General features: G+C 40.5%; 1 protein-coding gene across 1 annotated transcript in view; it reads left to right on the forward strand.

The window, feature by feature from the left end:
* The first annotated feature begins 13,517 nt into the window (after window positions 1-13,517).
* The window catches only part of antxr2a (ANTXR cell adhesion molecule 2a), a 119,226-nt gene continuing 105,098 nt past the window's right edge, over window positions 13,518-27,645 (forward strand). The window contains exons 1-2 of the mRNA XM_049578554.1: window positions 13,518-14,061; window positions 24,546-24,617. Coding sequence (XP_049434511.1) covers window positions 13,889-14,061; window positions 24,546-24,617 — 245 coding nt within the window. The 5' untranslated portion in view covers window positions 13,518-13,888. The remainder of the gene's footprint in view (window positions 14,062-24,545; window positions 24,618-27,645) is intronic.

A 27,645-nucleotide genomic window follows, 5' to 3' on the forward strand; every position in this document is an offset into this window, starting at 1 on the left:
TACGTTGTCCAGGTGGTGAAAGACGTAGAATTTCTACGAGCTGTGATGGTGTTAGGATTCATTTTGCTGCCTAATTACTTAAAACCACATCACTGCCATAAGTAATTGTGCGGGACAATCGAGCACAATTTAAACACATTATAACCACATTTTGGATCTTCTGACCTTATGGCGTGTCTCCTGTAACACTGCTAACTGGTGAAGCTGATGTGGAGCAGCTGATGAGTTTACAGGTTGCTATGACTGAACAAAAGATGGTCGCTGTGTGCGTAATGACCATTTACACATTAACAGGGAGAGGTAGAAGCCGTCTAACTCCCACACACATTACACTCATTACGCACACACACACACACACACACACACACACACACACACACACACACACTTTTGGCTTTTGTGAGTGTTGACACTTGGCCTCAAGTCATGATTGATAGATGCTGTTTACTTGTGGGCAAGGCACTCAATTTCAACTTAAGATGCCATTAGTGACAAACAATGCTTTCTCAAAGGAGGAAAAACAAGCTAAAATAACAGTTATTAAGGTAATTATGAGTTATAGGTGCCATTAGGGCTCAATGGATCTTTGTTATCGTGACTAATATTTCTTTGGTTGAGTTTTCTTGAGGTGCCTTGATTTTCTGACGCCTCTCCAATTATCGATAACGAGTTTTTTCTCTCTTGATGAAGTATCATCAACATGCGGCAATTCTGAACTTCAAGGACCCTCAGAGGACGAAGCAGAGCGGCCTCCCTCCTGCAGAGCAGCTAAGAAATATTTACTGGGCACTAAACCACACTGAGTCACAGAGAGCAGGAAGCTGATTCAGTAATGCTCTCAAGTGGGTTTTCATCAGTTGTTACAGTAAACAAAACCCCAGGAGAGAGGAAGGAGGAAAAGGAGAGAAGAAGAAGAAAAACAATGCAACAACTCTGTAGGTGGAGCTCAAGATACCTGCTCAGATATCCTGCAGCTTCTCCTACAACAGGAAACACCAATCAATAAATCAGCTGTGCCTCAAAAATGATTGTTGGCCTGATAATTAAATATCAGTCAAAAACATCCAAAAGCACTTAAAAGAGATCAAATGCTGGGTTTTTCCCCAAATAAATCACCCCCTCCTTCTCTGCAAAGCTTAGCACATTCCTGCAGGAAGGCTTCCATCAGAATGAATCTGGCCTGTTGTGGTTTGATCTTATTTGGACTTCTAAAGATGGTCAGGTGGAGCATCTTAGACATAACAACCTCAGACACACTGATTTAATTACATACATACATAGAAGAAAAACAAGTACTTGTTTTGAACATATTTTTAAGTCTGTATGGGCTTTGGTTAGAAATGCCCCACAAACAATGTTACCTAAACAGTAGGCTAAACATTAGCAAGCTTTAAAGCCCCCCTCAAGAGCCTATCCCAGCTGACACTGGGTGAGAGGCAGGGTTCACCCTGGACAGGTCACCAGACTATCACAGGGCTGACACATAGAGACAGACAACCATTCACACTCACATTCACACCTACGGACAATTTAGAGTCACCAATTAACCTGCATGTCTTTGGACTGTGGGAGGAAGCTGGAGCACCTGAAGGAAACCCACGCTGACACAGGGAGAACATGCAACCCCCAACCAAGGTTTTAACCTGGAACCCTCTTGCTGTGAGGCAGCAATGCTAACCACTTTACCACTGTGCTGCCAATATATAGTTTTTATTAGATTTTAGATTTTTCTGAGCCATGATCCTGACAATGTTGATTGGGAAGACAACATATGACTATAGTATAATCTGCTTGTGCAGATGTACTGTTATGAACATCATAAACATCGTTGTAAGCTCACCAGTCAACTTATCTTGTATTTACCATAACTGTAGCATCATATCCTTAGTTATATCTCTGGGTAGTTGCCCTCCACCTCAGTTTGGTGTGTTCAGTGTGTTGTTTACTTTCATAATGGCATTTGTGGTCTATGTGCAGCAAACACAATGAATTACACCAAATCCCACTGGCGGAAATAACACAACACATCTCTCCAATTCACTCGCTTCTATACCGTCTCTCAGCCTCAGGGCACTGCAAGATGGGTAGACATGTTACCAAGGTCCACCATCTAAAATGCAGTTGAGGGACATGTTAAAAGTTTGCTCCAGCCACCAGCATCGGCCTCTAAAGCCTGGTATACACTGTGTGATTTTGGGCTGTCCCAGACGAAAGGTGACCAGCATGACAGAAATGTGGTGATATCTTTGGTTTTGGCTCTAAAACAGTGGTCCTTTGTCACATAGTGAGAAAGGTTCAAGGATGGCCATTGTCACGGCCTTGTGATCAAAGTCAGTCTGGGATCAATTTCTGACAGTGTCAGAAATTTGGGATGACCATCTCACTGTGGCCCTGCGATAGTCTGGCAACCTGTCCAGGGTGTACCCTGCCTTGCGCCCAATGTCAGCTGGGATAGGCTCCAGCCCCCCCGCAACCCTCAAGAGGATAAACAGTTAGAAAATGGATGGATGGATGGATGGATCTCACTGTGTGACTGCTGTTACCACCTATGTCTACTAACCAACCAGTAGAAATGCAGCATGAAATGGCAGTAAACCCAAACAAACAGACAGATAGCAGCTCGCCATGGAGGCAAAACATGCTAAAAGAAATGTGTGAGATTCAGGCAAAGATCGCATTAAAAAGGACGAAGCATGGAAGGAAATAGCGGCAGAGTTGCAGCTGCCAGGTGAGCAACCTAGCAGCTAGCAAACACACACACAGACACACCACAGTATATAGTGCCCATAAAACTTTAGATTATTTAATAATGTGACCCTGTTCCGCACTCAGTATGGGAAGCTATTGTAGGTCGTAGCCTGTGATTCACTAGGCGCTGTCATCCAGTCTGCATACATCTAACTTGATGTTTTACCCAAGTTCATTAGATCTATGTTGCACAGTGTAGCTACACTCAACTTATAAAATTGCTAAAATCTCACAGTCTGAAGGAGGCTTCACAGGTACGGACACTGGGAACCAGAAACAGTGGCAGTAGGAGGAGAAGGTAAAGAAGAGAGTGAGTGAAAGAGAGAGAAATTGTTGTCTTATTTGTGCTCTATTCAAAATTGGCTTATTTTCATGTTCCGTTCTGTCAGCTTACAAGGAAGCCATCAATACGCCAAAATATAACCTAGGTTTTGTTCAGAGTGGAGAAAGTGTGCAAAATGAAGACAGGACTTCTGTCGTTGGGCTGAGCTGTTGTTGGGTAAGAAATTGTTCCAGTGTGTGAGGTAATAGGTCATCGAAACACAATGTCTTGTTTTGTATTTCTTCACATATTAAACATGTGTTGTGCAGAATGGAGCTACTTTCTCTTATGCAAAAGTAGCTTAAAAATAATTTGCCTATTGTTGTCCTGTTGATATTGTAACATAAATCATGAGTAGATTGACAGAAATGTCTCTATGCTTCTGTCTTGACAAGTACTGTAGAAATATTTGTTTGTTCTTGCACTTTTGCATTTAGTCATGGGTTTATCTCTTGATTAGCTTCAACACTTCACTGCTTCCATAAATTAGTCTTGTTGTTTTAACTGTCACTTTTGATTTCTCCTCCAGCTTAAAAGCCCCGTGACAAATCGATGCACTACAACTATTTTCTCAAGCCACTGGATTCTCATATACACGTACATTCCCCAAATAATGGGAAATACATGCCTGTTGTGTTTTTCTTTTTTTTCCCTCTGTTCTCTTTGTTTTATGGAGCCCTGCTCAGGATACATCAAGTGAGGTAGCATATACTGAAACCAAATGGCGTGCAAAAGAATTAACATTCTAATTAAAATCTAATTAGACTTTGATTTGCCAGATAATTATACTCGTGTGTCGCTGTTCTCTGGACTATTCAGATTTGATGAGGTGTGTTAGTGGTAATTACCTCGCTGATATGGAGTTGTGTGACAGCGCAGTTTTCACACTGAGGCACAACAAAAGAAAACATAGTTCCTTTGTATAATTCATGTTTTAGTTTGAGTAATTGGTTCTTACACAGAATGAGGCTGGAGTACTTTCTGAAGGAAGAGCCAAATAAGAGCTGAAAGCAATCAGGAGTTAAACAAAATGCAGTTTGAGACAATTGTTTTTATATTAATGTTGTCTATGGCCAGTTTTCATTATTCAATATGTTTAAATGTTTTAGTTTTTGGGACAAAATTGTTCAAGAGCATCACTCACAGTGTATACTTGTACAGCAGTACTTGGGCTGATTTGTAAACTTAGGCTCTTCAGTGAAACAAATACAATTCTTATATGAAGTTGCAACACAGTCTCACCCCAAACTCATCAAACACTTATGCTTAAAGTTCAACAATACGTTCAACAATGTTATCAAACACAATGGCTCTAGCTCGGAGCCTGGGCTGCCGACAGAGACCGGACTTTTTCTCAGCATAGTCAGAGGACATGTAGCTAGCGGATCGTGAGGTGATGTTTGCTGTATGTGACAAAAACCTTTCAAGCTTAGGAAGACTTAGAGAGCCTTTAATCAGTGGCTCTGTACATCAAGATATTATGAGCCAAGTACCCCTCCTGTGTCAGTTATGGAGGCTCCAGGACAGCGTGTCAATTCATTCTTGTTACATGCATTGTGCCTTTTCAAAATAAACTTCAGTTTTCACAGGAAATGTTTCTCCGCTTGTTAAATGCATGCAGTCTCTTTTCAAAATAAAGTTAGAACGTAGGTACAACACTTCATTTTTAAGTTACATTAGTTAGGCAACAAAAGTACGTGGTTAGGTTTTTAAGAAAATAATCATAGTTTGGCTTGAAATCATCTGTTACTAACGTAAAGTCATGTGACATATGTCAGTAGCATTCCGTAAGACTTCAATTAAATGCCCTGTCCCTTTCACTAGCTAGTTGTGGCTACACATTTTGAAAAATAAACACCTGTCTCAATTAGATGCCTGGTCTGGTTGCCAAGCAGTTCATCTTTATAAAAGTTTTTCGGATGTATAACACTGGATTGTTAACTCCCTCAAATTATGTGTCCATTCCGTGATTGCCCTGTAAGTTATTCATACGCCTTTAGTCCATAATGGTCCTCAGATCAAAAGAATCGAAAGGGTTGTTCATAAAAATGAATCCAAGTTGTGAGGATTGTTTAAACAGGAAAGACGGTGTTGTTTCGGCATGATAGGTGCCGTAATCCTCAAGTGCTGTAACTCACTCTCTCTCTGATGCTCTGTCTGTCGGCCCTAGGTCAAATGAATGATTCATAATTAATGTTACCTGAAGCCTAATTTTATACAAAAAATATTCATACTGGCTACTGTCCCAGATATAGGCCTGTGCTTGTACTGTAATAGCGCAAGATGTAAACATTAATGGCATCCATTTTGGCTGATGAGGTGAGCTAGCAGTAGATGCACGTGTCCTTCTGCGCTGTGATATGACTGGCGGGTGTAGATCAGTAAAAAGAAAATAGTTCCGACATGAAACTGCTCACAACAAGGTCAGTGGATTCTTGAGTAACTGGGTCATGATTTCTGGAGAGAGACGTTGTTAAGTTTTCGAATCTATTTTTTGTCGCTTTGTGCACTACTAGTCAAGTGCCATCTAGTTTCATCATACTGGAGAGAAGACAGACATTTCTACAGCTGATATCTCCAACACTCTGCAAGGCACACCAAAGCTATCTAGACTGATAAATTCCACTACAGGTAAGAGGAAAATGTGTATTTTGATTTTGGGGTGAACTGTCCCTTTAAGCTCAAAACAGTTAGGAAAAAATAGGTGTTGATGTCCTCAAAACTACAGGCAGCAGCTCCAACTGAAAACAGATCACAAACTTTTAATTTGCTGCTAGATTTACATGGATTTCAGTGCTGGTCTGGCTGTTTTATCGCCACCAGCAACATACCATGTAAAACAAGCAAATAAATATACCTACAGGAATCACAGAAATGACAAGAGATATATAAAACCCTTTAACTCTACCTTTATTGAGAACATTTGCTGCAGCAGTTACAGGTAAACAGTGTAGAGCTCAGCAGCAGCTGTGGAGTGTTCACTTTGACTACCTGTCAGTGTTGTTACCTAATTCCATAGCCTGAAGTCACGTCCTCCAACTACACACACCTTGTTCAAACAAGAGCAATGAGGGATGAGATAAGATCGAACCTGGAATTTCCTACATGCGCTGGAAAATACCACCTGAGGAAACATATCATTAGTGTTTATCGTAACCTGAGGGGAAGGTAGTCAGGTACACAGGAGTTACAAAACGCAATTACTCATCTGTCAATAGATGTGAGACGACTGTGAGAACATTTGCATCATCATCTTGGTATTCCCGTGAAGACTTTTGGTTTTTGGACTGCCACTTGGCCACATGTTCATATTGCATTGGTTAAATGGGGCTGTGTAGCTCAGTGGGTGGAGCGTGGCAGCAATAAGATGAGGGAGGCTTCAGTTTTATGCATACAGCTCCATGGTGCACTGCCAGGTTTAGGGGTTCAGCTCCCCGCGTAGATCAATGAGTAGAGAAACGCACTAAGTCTGCCAGGGTTGGGGATTTAAATCACACAATGAGCCATCCACGCTGAGGATAGAGGCACCTGCAGCTTCCATAATGTGCCTTGAATAAAAAGGCAAATTTAATTAAATGCTAAAAAGAAAATTCCCCATGTGCTTGCACTGTTGCATATCATATCTGTGATGCTCAGTGCTGTCAATGATGGCAAAACAAAAATACGTGTTTCTAACTGAATAGCAGTGTTTAAAGTGTACATCAAGACACAACTGATTAAGTGCTTTAAATCACTGCAAGATATGATAAACTGCAGGTACACAGATCCTCAATACGTCCCCTGAAAGGTTCTGTGTGTAATGTAATCCTTTTAATTAGCGACACCTCCCTCTGAGGCCGTTAAGTTGACTGCAGTCAGCATCCTGTTGCTCACGCTCCGGTAGCTACTGTATGAGTGAGCATCTGCATCGGCCACAGCTGTGACTGACAAGAGACTAACCATGATTGACCGGCATCATGTTGATAGAACACTGAAAAATAAATTACAGCCATATTTTGGTTAACATATTTAGGTTTACAGTTGCATTTAGGTTAAGCATCTGTAGTTTCCATGTCAGAAGCAAGCTATGTTAGCTAACATTAGCCCCTTTTGCCTTCAGAGCTGCCTTAATTCTTGGTGTCACAGATTCAACAAGGTGCTGGAAACATTCCTCAGAGATGTTGGTCCATATTGACATGATGACATCACACAGTTGCTGCAGATTTGTCGGCTGCAAATCCATGATGAGAATCTCCCGTTCCAGCACATCCCAAAGGTGCTCTATTGGACTGAGATCTGGTGACTGTGGAGGCCATTGGAGTACAGTGAACTCATTGTGTTTCCATCAAAAGTGATTTGAATCACTGGGAAATGTGCACTAAAAGAAATACGAATCCTGTGTGTTTCCATTACATATACGGACTGGTGAAAACCACGAACTCATGCAAGTTTTCTGCAGAACCGGAAACAAAACAAGTCTTGCATTCTTCTTCTTCTACGTTTTCTGGTGGTTGGCAACCAGCTTGTAAATGCATTACCGCCTTCCCGATCCGGAGTGTGGATATCACCATGGAGAGAGGTGCGCTACGTCAGACTTAATTCGAACATAACTGTTTCCATCCCCCGTTTTGCGAATCAACATTTTTTCGAATCAACCAAAACCCGGCTAAAGCGAGCGTATTTTAGTTTGTGCTAATCAGGGGATTTTAATTCAAATTTTGGCGTTTCCATCATAATTTTCCGATGTGATACCTCTAGATGCATCTAAACAGGCTGATGGAAACATGGCCATTGTCTGTCTGTTTGAGATGATGTGAGCTTTGTGACATGGTGCGTTATCCTGCTGGAAGTAGCCATCAGGAGCATGGACACCAAGAGGCGAAGCTCAATAGAACGCCCCATAGCAACAAACTTGCCCATGGTTTTGTCCTACCGCCGCCATTTTGGACCGTCAGCAGACCCGCTTGCATACAAAAACACACAGACAAACTAAAGTATATCGCTATTAATTATGCTTACAATGCTACTCACCTCATGATAGCTTGGTCACAGCTGCTTTTTCACATTTTTGTAAAGCAAAATATAGACTTTAAAAAAAACAAAACGACGAAAAACGGCCTAGATGGCATCTCTACATATTACATCCACTTATGAGAAGATTAACTTAATTACTCCTTCAAAATCACCCCATAAGCCAATCTACCAAAAAAACGTCACACAGTCAGGAATAAAGATTTATTTACAGTTTGTACAGTAAGAGGACAGTAATAATAATATGCTATTTTAATATAAAATATATTTTAATGCTAAAGCAGTAATCAGTTCTGATATAAATGGTCCAAGAGGCCATATGTATATATATATATATATATATATATATATATGTATACAACAAAACAAAACTGGCATATTAAATTAATATTAAAACACTTTAAATCTTACACCTCAGGAGTTCTTACCTGTCGGGATTCTTCGGGAAACAGTGTAAGGCCAGGTGCGGGGTGTTCCACTGATAGTTGTTGCAGTTAATTGCACTACACTGTTTTCTTTTACTTTTTTCTCCTCTCTTCTTGACATCTTGCACGTTGTCTGGGCGCAACAGTCCAAGCTTAACAGTCCAAAATGGCGGCAGCGCCCCTCGTGGCTGTTGGCAAAAATTCAACGGAGCTTCGCCTCTTGGTATCCATGCTCTTTGTGGGTACACTGTGGTCATAAAGGGATGGACACGCTCAGCAACAATACTCAGGTAGGCTGTGGTGTTTAAACCATGCTCAGTTGGTACTAAGAAAATCTCCCCCACACCATTACACCACCACCAGCAGCAGCCTGAAGCGTTGATACAAGGCAGGATGGATCCATGACGCCAAATTCTGACCCTACCATCTGAATGTGGCAGCAGAAATCCAGACTCATCAGACCAGGCAACGTTTTTCCAATCTTCTATTGTCCAGTTTTGGTGAGAAAACCCATGTGAATTGTAGCCTCAGTTTCCTGTTGTTAGCTGACAGGAGTGGCACCTGGTGTGGTCTTCTGCTGCTGTAGCCCATCTGCTTCAAGGTTGGACAAGGTGTTGTTGCTTCAGAGATGCTCTTCTGCACACCTTGGTTGGAACCAGTGCTTATTTGACTTCCTGTTGCCTTTCTATCATCTTGAACCAGTCTGGCCATTCTCCTCTGACCTCTGGCATCAACAAGGCATTTTGGCTCACTGGATATTTTCTCTCTTTGGGACCATCCTCTGTAAACCCTAGAGATGGTTGTGTGTGAAAATCCCAGTAAATACTCAGACCAGCCCATCTGGCACCAACAACCATGCCACGTTCACAGTCACTTAAATCACCTTTCTTCCTCATTCTGATGCTCCGTTTGAACTCCAGCAGCTTGTCCAACAAACCCAAAACTTAAGTTCTCATGTGTCACAAGCCAAACCATGATGGTCTACTCTAAACCTCACCATGTCTAGATTTATGTAACCCTTTTCAGGATACCCAAAGACACTAAGGAAATAAGTAAAGGTCTGTCTCTGGGCCTCAGCTGCAAAATGCATATAATGGAAACACTCTGTCATGGTGCGTGCTGGTTGTTTGTTGATGCTGGCTGACTCCATTTCTTGGCTAACTTTGCTGTGATGCTGTAGTAGAGGTGAAGAGAGATGCACTACACTGTTCGGAGAAGTTTGCCTTGAGGGCTTTCTGCCAGGAAGAGATGTATTGGTTAAGGTTCATCATATCCTTTGAGTTTGCTTGGAAAAATGTGTCCAGATTCAGTCAACAGGGTGTCATAGGCAACTGAGACAGTTGGGGAAGGTCTCGATTTTTAAGATACATCACAATCCTTTCATCCATTGGTAATAAAAACAGTTAATACATGAGTAAAGTTATATCAAACACCTTTAATACTATATTATTTGTTAGCTTTTAACAATAGTTCAGTATTTTCTCAACAGTTTTATTGTGTTCTGGGGTGTTTCTGTTTTGTGTTACTGAAACAGGCCAAAGTTATTCTTGGGCACCTATGAGGGTCGTCAGCCTGTTTCACCATGTGAGTTATAAAAGCTGAGAAAGAAGTGAAGAAAGACAAACACAGAGGGTTACAAAAATGTGTCACACTGTCCAAAAACAACTTACAATAAATACTTTAATGCTGAATTTCAGAATCTGTCCTTATGCAACATCTTTTCTGAGACATCCTTGGTTTCACACATGACAGGCCTCACATCTGCAACCCCTTCCTGGTCCCGTTGTGCCAAAATACTTTCCTGTTTCCTTGTGTGTGACTGTTCTCTCTGTATTGGGAAAAGAGTTTTGGATGCCTGCTGTGTTTGCCACGTGTTCATACTGTTTTAAATGAAGTCTGTCACAGTTTACAGCAAGCCAAGCTGATATAAGTGGTCCAATGAGAGGCTCTCAACATTGATGTCAAAAGAAAATTCAGGGAATTGTGAAGGTATGAGAGAGGGAGAAGGGACATATTCTCATGCCTGTGCAGATTGTGTGCTTCTTCCAAAGTGTAATCAATCATAGTAGCTTAAAAAATGGAAAATGGAAATCATCTTTTTGTATCAAAGGCCCTCTTTCTGTGTTAAACCCATAAAACGGTTTTGTCTGCAGTCCAAAAAGATCCATGTGGTTTTAAGAGCAAATGCAAAATGAGATTTTTGTTTTCATACAGGGCCAGTTCATTAATTTGCCACAGGCATGACACAGTTGTTTTGGACCAATCACCTCATATTATACTCTATTTATTTTGTCCATATAACTATTCAGCTACATATAATAATCTGGGCCTTAAATATAAAGAAGATCAGCTGGACCTATTGTCCCATAGTTTGTGAATAATAATATACAATGACTGAGTAAAGTGTGCTACAGCCAAAAGATTTCAGCATACATGCATAGACCCAGTGGGTATCAACCCCCCGACCCCTGCAGCGGCACTGCCTTGCTCTTGAACTCCACAGACCCCGTTAAATCTGCACAGTCCGAAGAACCTCAACCATCTGAGTCCAGCTCTGACCTGTTCCACTAATTCTAATTCAACTTTATTAAGTAGCCTTGTTCAAAAGATGATACAGATGTTATTGGGTGTGTGCACTGGGACCTCCAGCTCTGCACAAGTCCAACAGCTGCTTCCAGTTTGGGCATGCGCACTGGACTGGAAACTGATGAGGCCTTAAAGTGCTGTAGGAAAGACTGGATTGGAGCTTAGGCAAACTTGCAGAACACATTTGTGAGCACTGTGTCGCTACTTTAAGCTTGAATTAAAAAAAAAAGAGAAAGAAATACAGTAAGTAAAGTGAAATGCTGATTACACATTGATTCCTCAGTAATTTGCCACTGTGACAGGAACTGTTAGTCAGAGTGAGTAATACTGCAACAGCGATTGATTGTGCAATACTGTATCGTAAAATGACAATATAGCTGAACCTTGAACCTTTTAATGTTAAAGGGACAGTTCATAGTTTTTAAAGTGAGGTCGTTTAGGGTACTTATCCATAGCAATGTAGTGTTGTTGAGGATTTAGCAACAAGGCTATGTTTTATTTAGAATATTTTCACTGCTTTACCTTGCTGTCAGACTGTGATTTCCAACAGGAAAATGAAGCCCTTACATAGTTTTCTTCAAAGCCAGACTCCATTGAAAAAACTGTGATTTAACATCACTGAACACAGGAGCTGCTGGTCGACTGCTGCCTCAGTCAGTTAGTTGATTTGTGTTGTTGTGTGACTTTGGCATTTAAAAGAGTTAGTTCAGATTCACCAGAGTCACACAACAAGATAAACTAAGTAAGTAATTGCAGCAGCGGTAGACCAGCAGCTCCTGCGTTCAGCAAGCTAAAATCACTGTTTTTGTCAGTGGAGTCTGGCTATGGTTTAGACGGTGTAGCATAGAAGGGAAATGGCTTCCCTGTCGAAACAGGAGGGTTTTCTTTAGGTGGGACTTTTTTTTAAGCAGCTAAAATACATTTTGTTGTGTGTAATACAATGACAATGAATAAGTACTCCATACAACCCTACTTTTAACAATCCACAGTATCCCTTTCTACATTTAGTAAACCCTTTTTTTAAAACATATTTTTATTGTTTTTTTTTAACAACATATAAAGTGCTATACAGCATTACAAAAAGAAACTTGTACATATGTCCAAGTATACACATATACACATACCTACATACACATAGAGCCTTTGAAGGAACAGCAGTAGCAGAGGATAAAGGCCTCATCAGGGCCTATCCTACTGTGATAAGTGAATGTGACTTATTTCTTTTTAGAGTCTAAAAGGAAGTTAGAGTCTAGCCTATCCAAAAATGGATTCCAAATTCTCATACATGTCAGTTTCTCAAGTTTGAGATGTTGCATCACTTCTCTTTAACCGCTGAGTCCAGCTCAGAGGTTGAGGGTTCCTCTAGAGGAGGAAGATTAACCTCTGTGCTAATAAAGTGACAGATTTTGTCATTTTGAGTTTACATCCCGAAATATTCTTGTTTTCTCCCCTGCTATGCTAATATTGTCAAATGATCTGGGTGGATTTTCACTTTAAAAAAATCTGATAGTGTTTTTAAGATTGAACTCCAAATAGTGGACAAATAAGGGCACAGCCAGAATGAGTGTGCTAAGGATGCTGGAGAACGTCTGCACCTATCTAAATTAGTAAACCTTTTATTTATATTTCTATTGATTCAGTTTAAAGAAGACATGTAATGGATTACTTCTGCTTATACTGTACAAGAAAACTACTACTGAAAATGTCATCCTTTTAACTTCTCTACCACTTAATAAAATATTGGTTGCATGTTTAATAAAGATTTATAAAATTAATGAATAAAAAAACCAATACATTTAATTATTAATAAAGTTTATTTGTTAATAAACTATCTATCTACCTAAAAATATATCTTTATTAATAATTTTAAAAAAATTAAAACATTTAATTAATAAAGTTTATTTGTTGTTAAACTATCTATCTAAAATTATATCTTTATTAATAAATTTGAAAAAAAACCCCAATACATTTAATTATTAATAAAGGTTAGTTGTTAATAAATTATCTCTCTATCAAAAATATATCTTTATTAATAAAGAAAAATAGCAATACATTTAATTATTAATAAACTGTATTTGGTAATAAACTATCCATCTTAAAATACATTTTTATTAATAAATAAAAATATCAATAAATGTAATTATTAATAAATTGTATTTGGTAATAAACTATCCATCTAAAAATATATCTTTATTAATAAAAAATCAATACATTTAATTATTAATAAAGTTTATTTGTTAATAAACTATCCATCTTTCTAAAAACATGTCTTTAGTAATAAATTTGAAAAAATCAATACATTTAATTATCTATCTATCTATCTATCTATCTATCTATCTATCTATCTATCTATCTATCTATCTATCTACGGTGAAAACAAAGTCACGCCTGTAGCGCTCAGAGTTCCGAGCTTTGGCGGAGGACTTGAATGCAGCCTAACTTTTCTCCACAGTGTAACTTTAGCTGAGAGAAGTTTGTTGTTAGCAGGGATTTCGGTTATCCTCAAAAACAGGCTCGGTGTGAGCTCAGGAGCAGGTTAGCCCTCACAGAGGATGTTAATGAGTTAACGGTGAGTCATGAAGATGAAGAAACGAGCCAGTTGATGACGCTGGGGCGGTGATTTCCTTTATTTCGCAGGTCAATCAGTTAACTTGGTTGTTTTGGAGGAACTTTGACATGTAGCTGCTCACACCGCGGGATGCGCACTTCACATTCAGCTCTCCCTGCGCTCTGTGAAACTCTGTGAAGGGTATTTATTGTTTTTTAAACGCGAGATTTAGTTTTCCTGTGGCTGAAAATGTTGGAGAAACTGTCACGTTACTTCCCCACGGAGGGTGAACTTTTCCACGGGAAGAGTCGGTGGACGTCTGCGGCGGTTGCAGTCGTCCTCCTGGGGTTGTTTGCCTCGTCTTGCTGGGCAGAGGAAGCATCCTGTCACGGAGCCTACGACCTCTACTTTGTTCTGGACAAGTAAGTAACAACTAAATGTTAGTCAGCTGTGCTTCAGACATTGAAACTAACAGTGCAAATAAAGATAAAATATAGAAATGAAGTTGTTTTGTGTTAAAGTGTTGAGTCTGCCTGCAGAGGGAGAGGAGCAGTGATGTGTCCGGCGGAGGGAGGAGGGAGGGAGGGGGCGCTTTGTCGCAGGTGTGACACCGTTTTCTGTGACCCGTTATATCCTGTGACCTGATTGGGACATATTTGGCACTGCACGTGTTTTTGCATGGTCACATTCCGTATTTTTGTCTGTCTTTGACCCCAGATGGCGACAGCATAGAGTTAGGTGAGATAACAAATGCAGCCAAAAGTATATGGACGCTCCTCTGCACATTTGGCAGCCATGTGGCTGCATACTTTTTAATAAAGGCAAGCCTGAGTGCTGCAGTACACCCTATGCCAAGACAGTGATAGCAGTGGTTTGGGGAAGTCCCCTTTTGTGCACAAATCCAGCCCCTTCAGCAAATGATTTTCCCAGTTTGCTTTGGAAGGACTCGACTGGTTTGCACAGAGCTCTGACCTCCACCCCATCCAACACCTTTGGGATGAGCTGGAGCCAGACCTGATCACCCACCATCAGTGTTGGACCTCATGTAAAGCTCTTGTAGGTAAATAGGAGCCAATCCCTGCAGCCAGGTCCCAACATGTTGTGGAAAGCTTGACTAGAAGAGTGGAGAGGAGATGAGTGCCCTTGGCTCTGGAGTAACACACTCAACAATCGCATAGAGGTGTAATATTTGGTCACTTGTGAACTTTTGTAGTGTAGATCTGATAGTAGGAACCAGGGGTGTAAATATATGCAGGGCAGGTAGTGCAGTTGCACAGGGGCCCGTTAGGTAGGGGGCAGGCCCTCCAACAATGGGCTGGGTGAAGAATGGGCCCTATCACTTACCACTTTTACGCAGACGACTCCCAAATCTACCTCCCGCTCAAAAGAAATAATAACAGCTCCCTGATACCTCTACTAGAATGTCTAAAAGATATCAAGGCATGGGTGGCTTTTAATTTTTGAAACTTGAATGAGGACAAAACTGAGGTTATGGTGTTTGGACCCAGTCGGGTCTGTGATGTCCCTCCTATAGACCTGGGTCCGCTCCAGCCCTATCTAAAACCCATAGTCACCAACCTTGGTGTGAAAATGGACAGTGGTTTTAAACTTGATAAACAGATAAATTCTGTAGTGAAGACCAGTTTTTATCATCTGAGGCTTTTATCTAAAATTAAAAGTGTAGTATCTTTTAATGACTTTGAGTGCTTGATTCATTCTTTTATCTCAACCCGTTTGGACTGCTGTAATGCTCTCTATATTGGTATTAACCAGGCCTCCCTTGCACGCTTACAGTTAGTCCAAAACATGGCAGCACGGCTTTTAACAGGAACCCGAAAGCATGACCACATTACCCCCGTTCTTGCCTCCCTCCACTGGCTCCCTGTCCATTTTAGAATTAATTTTAAGATCTTGTTCGTTTTTAAGTCGTTAAATGGGCTGGCGCCTGAGTATATCGCGGACCTCATTGACATCTACACCCCCTCCAGAGCATTGAGGTCCGCTGATCTTTTGCAGCTCGTTGTCCCAAAATCGAGACAAAAAACCAGGGGCGACCGTGCTTTTTCTGTGGTAGCTCCGAAATTATGGAATGAGCTACCCTCCCATGTCAAAATGGCCCCTACCCTGGAAACTTTTAAGTAAGGATAGACTGATACATCGGCGGCCGATATATCAGGCCGATATTTGAGTTTTTTACTTGTATCGGCATCGGCCGATATGCGTGTGGGTTCGCGGATTTATTTTTCCCTGGCACTTTTTTTCATTTGAAAGTACGTGGTTAAGTTGAACAAAGCTGTTGAATCCTACTGTGTACAGTAGTTTTTGTTTTATTTATGCTTCAGCTTAAATATTTGTTTATTTTATAAAGACATTACTGGAAGATTTAAGAGCACTGAACTCTTTTTTTATTTGAATGTATAATAATAATAATAATAATAATAACAATAATATTATACATGTTCTACCTCAACTTTCCATCTTATTTTAGTATTTTTTACTGTTCAATAAATGTTTCTTATTTTAAACTTGAGACCTGTAATATTTGTTATCATTGTGTCTTTTTTTTTTTTTTTATGTAAATTGAGGGCGCAAAAGCAGTATCGGCCCCAAATATCGGCTCAAGAAAATCGGCAGTCCATAATCGGTCATCGGCTAAGGGTGATGGAAAAAAATCGGTATCGGCATCGGCCCTAAAAAAATCCATATTGGTCTATCCCTACTTTTAAGTCCCACTTAAAAACGTACCTGTATTCCCTGGCTTTTAATCCCTCCTGAGAGTTTGTGTGAGCTCTGTTTTGTCTTGGTTTCTGTTTTTGTTTTTGTCTCTCTCTGTTTTGTATTGCGATTGAATCACTGGTTGGTTAGTTTTCTGTTTTTAGGTATTTTCAGTGTTTTGAATACTTGTTTTTATTTATTTACTGTGTTTTTTAAATTTGTTGTGCAGCACTTTGGTAACCCTGTGTTTTTAAAATGTGCTATATGAATAAAAGTGGATTGGATTGGATTACATACAGTACAGTACATATTTTCTGATAAATCAACAGTCCTACAAATTGAATATTTATAACTATAAGTCAGCTATAAAAGTTAAATTTAATCAATGATTTCTTATTTTCTTGGGTATTTTTTGTTATGTACAGATATGCAATGATGATTGTTGGGTAATATCCAATGTCAAGTCTCTGATCATGTGACCAGACGTTATGTGCATGATAGCGTGCACTGGGGCCCATTGTAACTACCTTACGCCACTGGTAGGAACCAGCGGCCATATGGAGCCTGAACACCTGACCTGTCAATATCTGGTCATCCCATCAGTCTTTTTCCCTCCTGTGTCACAGAGAGTTCACAGATTTTACTGTGTTATCTGCACATGTTGGATTAAAGCAGGGTTTTTCTACCTCATAAACTCTCACAGAGGTGCTCATTATGAGCACTGCAGCTGGTCGCTGGAGCTTACTCCAGTGGAGCTGCTTAGTGCCCACCAGTATACTGTGGTTGTACTGGGCAGCTTGAGTGCTTCACTGAAAAGACCATACCACCAAATGTGCACACTGTTTACGACTGACCTCTTCCAAGGTTTGGTTTGATTGACTCTGTCATACATATTTTCAACTATATATGCACATAATGCATTGAAGATAGATGCAACACATTAAGAGTTACACATACACAAAAACAAACTGCAAAACGCTAAACAATGAATTGCATGATCCAGTATAAAAGCAGCAAAACTCAACTTATTCCTACCACAATATTTCAAGTTTCTGAGTAACAACTCAACCACTGGTTTCAGTTAATTTAATGTTAGTATGAAAAGCAGCTATGTGAAAGTAACATTGTGTTACAGCGCAGACCTTTGAAATCTATCTGCAGCCACAGCAACTTTGGCTAAATAAAAACAGACATGATGTTTATGGGGATGCATTAACAAACTCAGTGACAAGCTTTTCGAGCCTGTGAAGATTTCAGGGAATTAATTTAAACCAGTGCCTGCCTGGAGACTTGGAAAAGTTTGGTATCGAGACAGCACACTTTTGAAAATGGTCAGCAGTACCGTAGAAAACACCTGTAAATTCCCTCAGAGTTGTGCAAGAGGTGTGAATGTTCATTTCTTATTGGAGAATTAAAACTTCCTGACACTGGGGTCAGGTTGAACTTGGGTGGATCTGATCCAGACTCACTCTGACTTGTGATTAATCAGATCTGATATGTAAGTGACACCTTTCTTTGACTGGCTATAGTTGTGTGATGTTCAGTGGTGACATGGGAAGAAGAGAGTACTCTGACAAACCTCATGGAATTCCACATGTCTAACCATGACTGTGACCCCTCCGTAACCCAAACCAACTTAATCTTAAAGCAAGCTTTAACATGCTGTCTCTGAGGGGCATAGCTGGTCACACAACGCCCTGAGGTTGTCCACATACTGGTTTCCTCACATGAGACGTGCGGCCAGTGTCGGGGGAGTGACCATGAGAAAGGAAGAACACAAGTTTGTCATCGCTTCCTCCCTCACACTAACAAAGAAAACGCTTGCTCAACTATGTTTTGTGAAGGTTACATCATTGCCGCAGTCAGGGAGATGGAAAAAGCCATTATCTGTCTTGACAGTGAAAATAGGGTCACTGAAAGAAATTGAAAGTTTGTGGATTTAAAACTAAAACGGCTAAACTGTTGCATCCTGGTCTTTTAGTCTTCTTTGTCCTGGAGGATCAACTAGCAGGAATTTTACCTTAAACATATGACAGTTTGAGTCCAAAAAGAAGAGCTCAAACATCACTGAGAAATCCTTGAGTGTTGTGTGTTAATCACACAAACTAGCAAGAAAGAATTGCATCACCATTTGGAGCAGGCTTTGGCAACACACCACTTCCTGTGTCTTCTGTGCCCTAAGAGTGCTGTATCAGACATCAAACATACAAACTGCACAGCCACATTCAGTCAGCTCAGCAACACTTTGCAGTAGCGTCGTGCACAAAGGCCTCCAATATATTGGAGGAGAGTTTACAGCTTTGACAGCAACTGTTTTTAATCTTGTCCTCCCCCGGCTTGGAAACGTGCCATTACTCAAGGCCGTTGAGTTGAAACACTGCTCCCCTGACCCATTTCCAAACTACCCCACCCTCATCCAAATTGCTAAATTACAGGATGATGACCAAGATTGTTGGCACAGTTGTGACCGAGTGCATAGATCTTAGCTGGCAGCACGCTTCTATACATTTGCAACTTGGTGGTCTCTTAGATTTACATATGCAGGTTTATATTTGTGAAACAGAAAAGCCAAATCTGCAGGTGATTGCTCCACCATCAGTTTGTCAGGGTGTCAGATAGTAGCACGTCACTTTGAAGGAAGTTTACTTGGTCCCTGCAGATAAAATAGCTCTACTCCAAGACTTCCCGTTTGTGCTGGTAAGACTCAGACCCCAGTGTCAGCAGTTTTGTTGCAGCTGTAATCTGCAACATTTCTGCACAAAGAAGTGTCCATCTGAGGCCAGATTGTGAAAGCTTCACTGTTTGGTTCTGAACCCTCAGGTTACTCTTTCCAAGGAACCGTCTTGTGAGGTGATGCCTTTAATGTCACTTAGGCTTATTTATACAGGGAAGTTTCACTGAGAGCCAAACTCCCTTTTTCACGAGCGCCATGATCACACTCACAGTTACACACATTCACCTGGAAGCTGACCAGTAAAGTCCCAGTCTGATGTGCTGGTCACTGAGCTGCTGTTTGGGTCCAAGGGCCTCACTCGAGGGTGACTCAATGAGCAAGTGCTGCATTTGCACTTTTCTGTGGATGGATTTGTGGATATATTTTCTTTTATCTATTTTAACTTTTTAAAAAGCCTCAGGTGTTGCAAATAAGCATTTAGCTACAAACACTGGAACACTGGGTGACCGCCAGATGTAAAGCTAGGCATCAGTGCTCATGTGGTAATGCAGCTTCAATGGGACAGTTGACCCGAATAACAAAAATGCTAATTTTACTAATATTTTCCCTCTAACCTGTAGTTCTGTTGATGAAGCTAGATTGTCTTGTGTGAGTTGCCAAATGTTTGAGATATCAGCTATAGAAATGTCTGTCTTCTCTCTAATATTTTGGAATTAGATGTCACTCAGCTTGTGGTGCTCAAAGTGCCAAAAATATACATTTGAAAACCTCAACAGCTTTTTCTTCTGAGCTACACCTGTCAAATGCATCACCAAACAAAAGGAAGTGTGCATCTACTGCTGGCTCACTGAGCTAGCTAATGTTCCAGCTCAAACAAGGAAGATGCCATTAAAGGGATAAGGCACCCAAAAATGAAAATTCAGCCATTATCTACTGACCCATATGCCGAGGGAGGCTCTGGTGAAGTTTTAGAGTCCTCACATCACTTGCAGAGATCTAAGGGGAGAGGAGGTAGCAACACAACTCCACCTAATGGAGGCTGACGGCACCCCAGATTCAAACATCCAAAAACACATCACTGAAACCACAAAATATCTCCATACTGCTCGTCCGTAGTGATCCAAGTGTCCTGAAGCTCTGACTGCCTCTCTGTGCACTGAGCTGTGTTTTCGCTGGTCTCACGTGAGTGCAGTTCACAGAGAGGCAGTTAGAGCTACAGGCTACAATGAGGCTAAAAACAGAGTTCAAATGACGTTTTTCCAAACAGCTGTTAACGTCGGGGCTTCAGGACACTTGGATCACTACGGACGAGCAGTATGGAGAAATTTTGTGGTTTCAATTACGTGTTCTTGGACGTTTTAATCTGGGGCGCCGTCAGCCTCCATTAGGTGGAGTTGTGTTGCTACCTCCTCTCCCCTTGGATCTCCGCAAGTGATGTGAGGACTCTAAAACTTCACCTGAGCCTCCCTCGGCATATGGGTGAGTAGATAATGGCTGAATTTTCATTTTTGGGTGCACCATCCCTTTAATATTAGAGACGCATGATGATATTGGCCGTCCTTGATATCGGCTGATATTGGCTTTAAAATGAACAATCAGAATCAGTGAGCGTGCTTTTTCTTATTTAGAACGATAAATGAATATTACATACGTTGAAAAGCATTATATTTTATGTCTTCATCTGCTGGTGAATCATCACAACAGGACCATGCATGCATAATACTGTTGTTAATTGTTGTTAATTCCTCTACAGAAGAGACAGTGATCACTAAAATTAGGTGGACAAAAAAGTGGAGATATCGATATCCGTATTAGTTATCTTCCAAATAAGTTGTTATATCCTGGCATATGGGATATTGGCAAAAAATCCAGTATCATGCATCCCTTATTAATATTCTTTTCTTGCACTGTCACAAACGTGAGCCTCTTATCTGATGCATTTTATCTATAGATGCATGCTTCCATCTGTGCGATGATATATAGTGGCAGATGTAGTTCCATAGAAGATAATAGTTCCCACATGAAACTGCTCACAACAAGGTCTGTGGATTATCTCGAGTAACCAGGTCATGATTTCTATAAAGAGACATTGCTGTTGAGTTTTTCAGATGTATATTTTTGGCGCTTTGAGCACCACAAGCTGAGTGCCATCAAGTTACATTATATTGAAGAGAAAGCAGACATCTCTATAGCAGATATCTCCATCTAGATTGTAACAATACAGGAAAGAGAAAAACATCTGTGTATTTTGATTTCGGGATGGACTGTCCCTTTAAAGTTCAGAAAAAGTCAGTGTTTATAGCATATCTCTAAATTTTCATCACCAGATCTGACAACAAAGAATCTTCAATCACTGTACAGAACTTCCAGTGAGTTATGGCCCCTCTCTAGTCGCTGGCGTATTTGTAATCAACAGGCAAACATCTGGATACTTGGCATGAGCAGTGATAGCCACCATTGCACAACACAGTGGGATGGAAAGTTATGCAGAGTACAGATAAGTTGAAAAGCCAGAACTCCTTGAATGCCTCTGCTGATCATTAGCACCATCAACACGATACAGATGTGTTCTGGAGCAGTAAAATTGATTTGTCACGCCTCTAACTGCTGCGCCATTATTTAACCGAAATTAACCTCCGCTATGTACCCACTGGCACAGTGCTGTCAAAGTGCAGTGGAACTTTCCTTTACCCTCTCTGTCGTCTCCTCCCTCCGCTGTGTGACCTTGTCTTTGGGCAGCAGGGAGGAGAGAGAGGTGGCATGAAAGATGAGCCTCCTAATGGTCAAACCCTTCTGTTTTATGTTCTCCGCACATACATTGAATTGTAATTATTGCTTTAATTACCTCATTGTCGTTACATCAAGGGCACATTTTACACACTGTGTTCATTGTGGTCAGATTGACTTATCGAGGGGTGAGAAGGGCCAAGGGCTACAGGTCGACACCCATCTAACATTGATCTGTCCTTGGTTACAGCCAGAAATTGATGCATGGTTTTCAACAATTACCAAGTCTTAATTAGTTTTAATGAGACAAAGACAGTGGTGGAAGAAGTAGTCAGTGCTTTTACTCTAATGGAGATAGAAAACCCTCAAAGGAAAACCTCCTGTTTCCAGTTTTCATTCTTGAACGATTGACCAAAGAACACATGGAAGGACAGAAGGAATCAGGAGAAATGAGTTAAAAAAGAAACAAAAGAAAGCTGCAAAAGTATGAATGGAGGAAAGAAAAAAGCAGGCATTAAACCAGGAAAGATGTAAAATAATAAAATTTGATATTTGTTCTCCTAATATAATAAATCTCACAATCCCAGCATGTATTAATGAACCCATTCTGCTGGACTTACCCCAGTGGAGTCAGGCTGAATGGAGTTTTTGCTGGACTCTTTGACCTATTTCTATTTTTATTACAGTAGCAGTGGACATATCTAAAGGTCCAGTGTGTAGAGATTAGGGCATCTATTCCAAGAAATGGAACAAAATATTCATAACTATGTTTTCATTAGTTTAGAATCACCTGAAACTAAGAAGCATGTTTTCGATACCTTAGAATGAGGTTTATATCTACATACAGAGTGGGCCCTCTGCCACTGAGTTTTTGTTCACGTCGGCCACTGTAGCTATCCAATCTCAAGAAAGATTTCAGGGAATTACCTTGAATTTGGCGCAGATGTCCACCTGGACTCAAAAATGAACTGATTAGATTTTGGTAGTCAAAGGTCAAGGTCACTGTGACCTCACAAAACACGTGTATATGCCGCTGGCGACGTTATGTTTTGGGGTTATCTGTACGTATGTCCCATTCTCATGAACGCAATATCTCAAGGACACCTTGAAGGAGTTTCTTCAAATTTGGCACAAACATTGACTTGGACTCAACAGTGAACTAATTACATTTTGGTAGTCAAAGGTCATGGTCACTGTGACCTCACAAAACATGTTTATAAGTCTCAGCGCTGGTGACAACCATGGCCGAAGGCATTATGTTTTTGGGTTATCCATATGTATGTGCATATGTTCCATTCTGGTCAACATGATATCTCAAGAACACCTTCTTCAAATTTGGCACAAGCATCCTCTTGGACTCAGAGATGAAATGATTAGATTTTGGTGGTCAAAGGTCAAAGTCGCTGTGACCATGCCTCTGTCTCATTCTCATGAACACAAAATCTGAGCCTTTAGGACATTTCCTCAAATTTGGCACAAACATCCACTTGGACTAAAGAATGAACTAATATGGATTCGGAAGTTGCTGGTCAAAGGTCAAAGTCACTGTGACCTCACAAAACATGTTTATAAGCCTCTGCGGTGGTGAAAGCCGTGGCCAGAGGCATTATGTTTTCTGGTTATCTGTATGTATGTCCCATTCTCGTGAACATGACACCTCAAGAACCCCTTGAAGGAATTTCCTCAAATTTGGCACAAATGTCGTCTTGGACTCAGCAATGAACTAATTACATTTCTGTGGTCAAAGATCAAGGTGACTGTGACCTTGCCTCCGTCACATTCTTGTGAAGGCAGTATCTTAGGCCCCTAGGGAATTTCCTTAAATTTGGCACAAACATCCAACTGGACTCAGGAATGAACTGATAGGAATTTGGGGGTCAGTGGTCAAAGGTCATGGTCACTGTGACCTCAGAAAACATGATTGTGGCCTGACTCAAGAATTCATGTGCTAGTTATCACAAAATACCAAACAAAATGTCTAATATGATAAAAATGATGACGTGATAACAATTTATATACAAATGGTCAAAGGTCAACTTCACTGTGACATTATGTTGTTGTGCAAAAATACTTATCTGATTATTTAACAACACTTTAACTTGGGAACAGACGGGGAGACATTTGGTCAGATGCTGAATTGCTGACACAAACTTGGGTTCTCACCTTGAAACTGTGCTGATTGTATAGATCGTCTGTGCTGCCAGGCTGAAGTTGTGCGTGAAGCATCCACATTTATAAATGTGAAGCTTCTTTGCAGCAACATCCATATTTGAGGCATTGTCTGCTGTCATGGCTACATATGAGTCTGGACAGACTTGGATGTACACTGCAGCTTGGCGGTTGTTGTAATGTTTTATGTTGCACATTTCCTGTTTGTCTTTTGCAATCAGCTTTTCCTGCCTGTGGCTCCTGTCGCACACCTGGACATCTTTCTTTGAACTTATGCTCTTTTTTATTTGAGTACTTTGTTTTTGAGATTGTGGCTGGGTTGGGAATCATTGCTAATGTTGGCCTAGACATAGTTAAGCATATCACTTTGGTTATTCTTTCTTCTCCAGCCAAGTAGATTTGTAGAAAGGCAAAGCTCCTGTGAACATTTGCGTGTTCTAACAGCTGAAGTGGCTGCTATAGAACACAGACTTATCAGCACAATTATCCAGCATGTGGCTGGTGTTAATGTCCAACTGTGGTTGTGGTACAAAGCACAAATAGTGTACAGTATTTTACTCCCCAGCACACAATCTGCTGCCACTGACGAGCTGCAAACTGACTGTTGTTTTCTTGTTTCAGGTCTGGAAGTGTTGCTGGTGACTGGGTCGAGATTTACTCGTTTGTGAAGAACCTCACTGACAGATTTGTGAGGTGAGTGCAAAGTCGCCAGTGGCAGTGTCGTACATTTTCTTTGGAAAGAAAAACAAAGTTTTCGGGTTTCGTAACGCTCATATTTCAAGAAAAGAAAAAACATGAAGTGAAATTATTCTCCTCAGACTTAGATCTGCAGATATTGCATGAAGCAAGGTCAAGCAATGGTTTAAACTACATAAAATAAAGCAACAAAGCAGCGAGTATAAAAAGGATTTTATCCAGAGAAGATATTCACTACCTCTTAAAAATTGGCATGGTAACGGATAGAATTAAAGACAAGTGAGCTGATCAGTTGGGAAATAGTTCAATCCTTTTAACAAAATACCTTTTTATTTTATATCTGTTTGGTTTCTTCATCTGATAAATGACTGTAATTAAGGAGTCTGTGATATCAGTTGCAGCCCCCACCTGTTTCCAAACTATCAAATTGCAAAATCTATGACATCCTTTTTTTTTGCACATAATTCATTAAAAAGACGAAACCACAGAAACCGGCTTGAAACGTTCAGCTTGCATAACGTTTGAGTCAAACGGCGCCTGCCAGCACAGTACAGACGGTGGCGACCCAGCCAGAATGAAGTGGTTGGTTGAAGAAAATAGCAAAGGCACCAGGTGGGAGTGGGTGGCAGAGAGGAGCAGTCTTCTGGGCTGTGAGAATGGCCATTTGCACCGGGGGGGTCCGGCTCCACACTTATCCCCTGCTTCCACCACAGAACGGCTGACAGGCAGACAATGTACAGTAAAGCAAAAGAACACTGGAAGGCGACGAGGACAATCTGCTAAACAATGCCCGCTCACCAAGAGCTCTTCTGTTCCGCCATGTGGAGCAAACTGGACTACTTCATCAAACCCCCTCCCCCCCTCGTCCAAAGAAAAAGAAATCCCACCACCACCCTCTGAAATGTCCTTGGCATCACTGCCTCTTTATCTGTCGTCTTTCTATACTGTAACATATACAATCCCAAGCTCCACTGAAAGCCTTAAGTTTGACGTTAAGTCACCACCCACGATTTATCATCTGCGACTTGAGCGTGGTTAGTTTTTAGTCCACATATGACTCTGAAACTTGCAGACAGGATGTGGATGTATACGGCTGCTACTGCCACCAGCCAGATCTGGCCGTGTGGCTTAAAGATTGTGCTATGTTTGCGGGGGAGGATCGCGACTGGGCCATGTGTCATGTGGGTGAGAAATATCGGCACCTCTCCTTATGCTCCGAAGGCTTCGGATCTCTGAAGGAAACACTTGTGCGCTTAACTCTCTGAAGTTTAACTCGCTCTGTGGGATGGCATCCGTGTGCTTTGTGTTTGTAACAGGGACGGGAAGCAACTGAGTTCATTTGCTCAAGTCTTGTACTCCAGTATGCTCATACTTTATTTGGTGTATCCAATTTGGGAGGCGGTGTTTTTCTCCACTATATCACAGAAGATAATTGTACTGTTTTCTCACCTACATTTATCTGATGGCTCGAGTTACTGGTTACTTATAGCATTTAATATTTTAAATAGAGATGCTCAGATCCTACTGTCTCTTTCCATATTCCAACTCTGAGAGCAGTGCCAGTCTTTCTATTTCAATTTAAAATCTGTAACCTATGTAGAAATGATTGGTGTTCTCCTATGTATTAATGAAGATAATTTTTTTTGATTGATTGATTCATCTGTTTATTTAAGTGTCAAACACCATAATTGGTGCCCAGCCCTCATGGGCTTATTGGACTCTGAACAGTAAATAATACATCAAATAATTCCACGATTACATCCATGATAAAGATGAAACTCTAATTATGCATATAACTTTTTTTAGGCTTGTGCAGATGTTAATTATACAGATTTTAAGTTGTGTTGTTACATTTTTATCAACCACAGCGACTAAGAAAAGGTCTATATGTGCATTGGTCACATTGTTCTGATACTGGACTCATTATATAATGTCATTACCAGCACCTGTTCCTTATTGTTCATTCAGTGTGAGTTGATACTACCTTAGAAACAGTCTTATTTTAGCTTAATGACACAATGACTTTTTAAGATTTTAAGTAATTCGTTAATAGAGGAGCATGTAATTCAGCATGTAGTTCATCATCCATGCATCAAAATCCGCCCCGTTAATACAGGTGTGTGCCTCCCTTTGTGTGCCAGGAGAGCAGAAAGTGTTTTGACCGCATTGAAAATGTTGTTTTTGAAAGGCTAAATGTGAACAGATATGGATTAAAGCAGAATATTTTGTGGAATAAAAATTTATTGTGAATTTTGAAAAGGATTACATCTGTATTTTTTAAATAAATTATGATATTTTGGACAACAGTCTGGAGTTATTGGAAATGTTCGGATCACACAAGACAGAAACAATCCTACGCAGACACCACTGGAATACAGTTACTATAATAAGTGTCTCTATCTGCAGCTGTGCAGAAATACTAGGTTTAAATAGGATGAAAAGACATGCAAGAAAAGGCGCAGCATTTGAATGTTGTTTTAAAATTCGAATGTCAGTGTTAGAATGAACAAACTATTTGGTACAACCCTGATCTGTACAGTATGGGACCGCTTTTAGGCTTAGAGCGGTGGTTGGGATGAGAAAAAACTCCCTTAAAAAAACCCTCTCGAGGATGTACAGACACACATTAGAAAGCTTGTGCACAGAGAAGACTGACATGATGAGCAGAGTTACAATATGTAGAAACAAGGTGACAATATTAGGCAGATAAATAAAGTGAGTACAGATAAGAATGTGTCAGCAGCTGATTTTATCTTAATTTAAATCAGAGCTGTTCATTCCAGTCTCTGTCTTACACATTGTTGTATAGCTGCTTTGTGTTAATGAAAAAATAAAGACATGCATTTGAGATGTTCGTCTTGTTTTGTGTATATTGCTCAGACTAAGATATTGGAAAAAGTATTTTTTATATCGATAACTAGGGGTGGGAAGAGGATCCACGATACAAGTCATATTTTTGCCTTTTTTTTGCGATATGCTGAGTATTATGCTAATTTTTATTGATTACCTTTTTTGAATTGTAAAT

This window comes from Epinephelus fuscoguttatus, linkage group LG6 (assembly GCF_011397635.1).
Source record: "Epinephelus fuscoguttatus linkage group LG6, E.fuscoguttatus.final_Chr_v1".
Lineage (NCBI taxonomy): Eukaryota > Metazoa > Chordata > Actinopteri > Perciformes > Serranidae > Epinephelus > Epinephelus fuscoguttatus.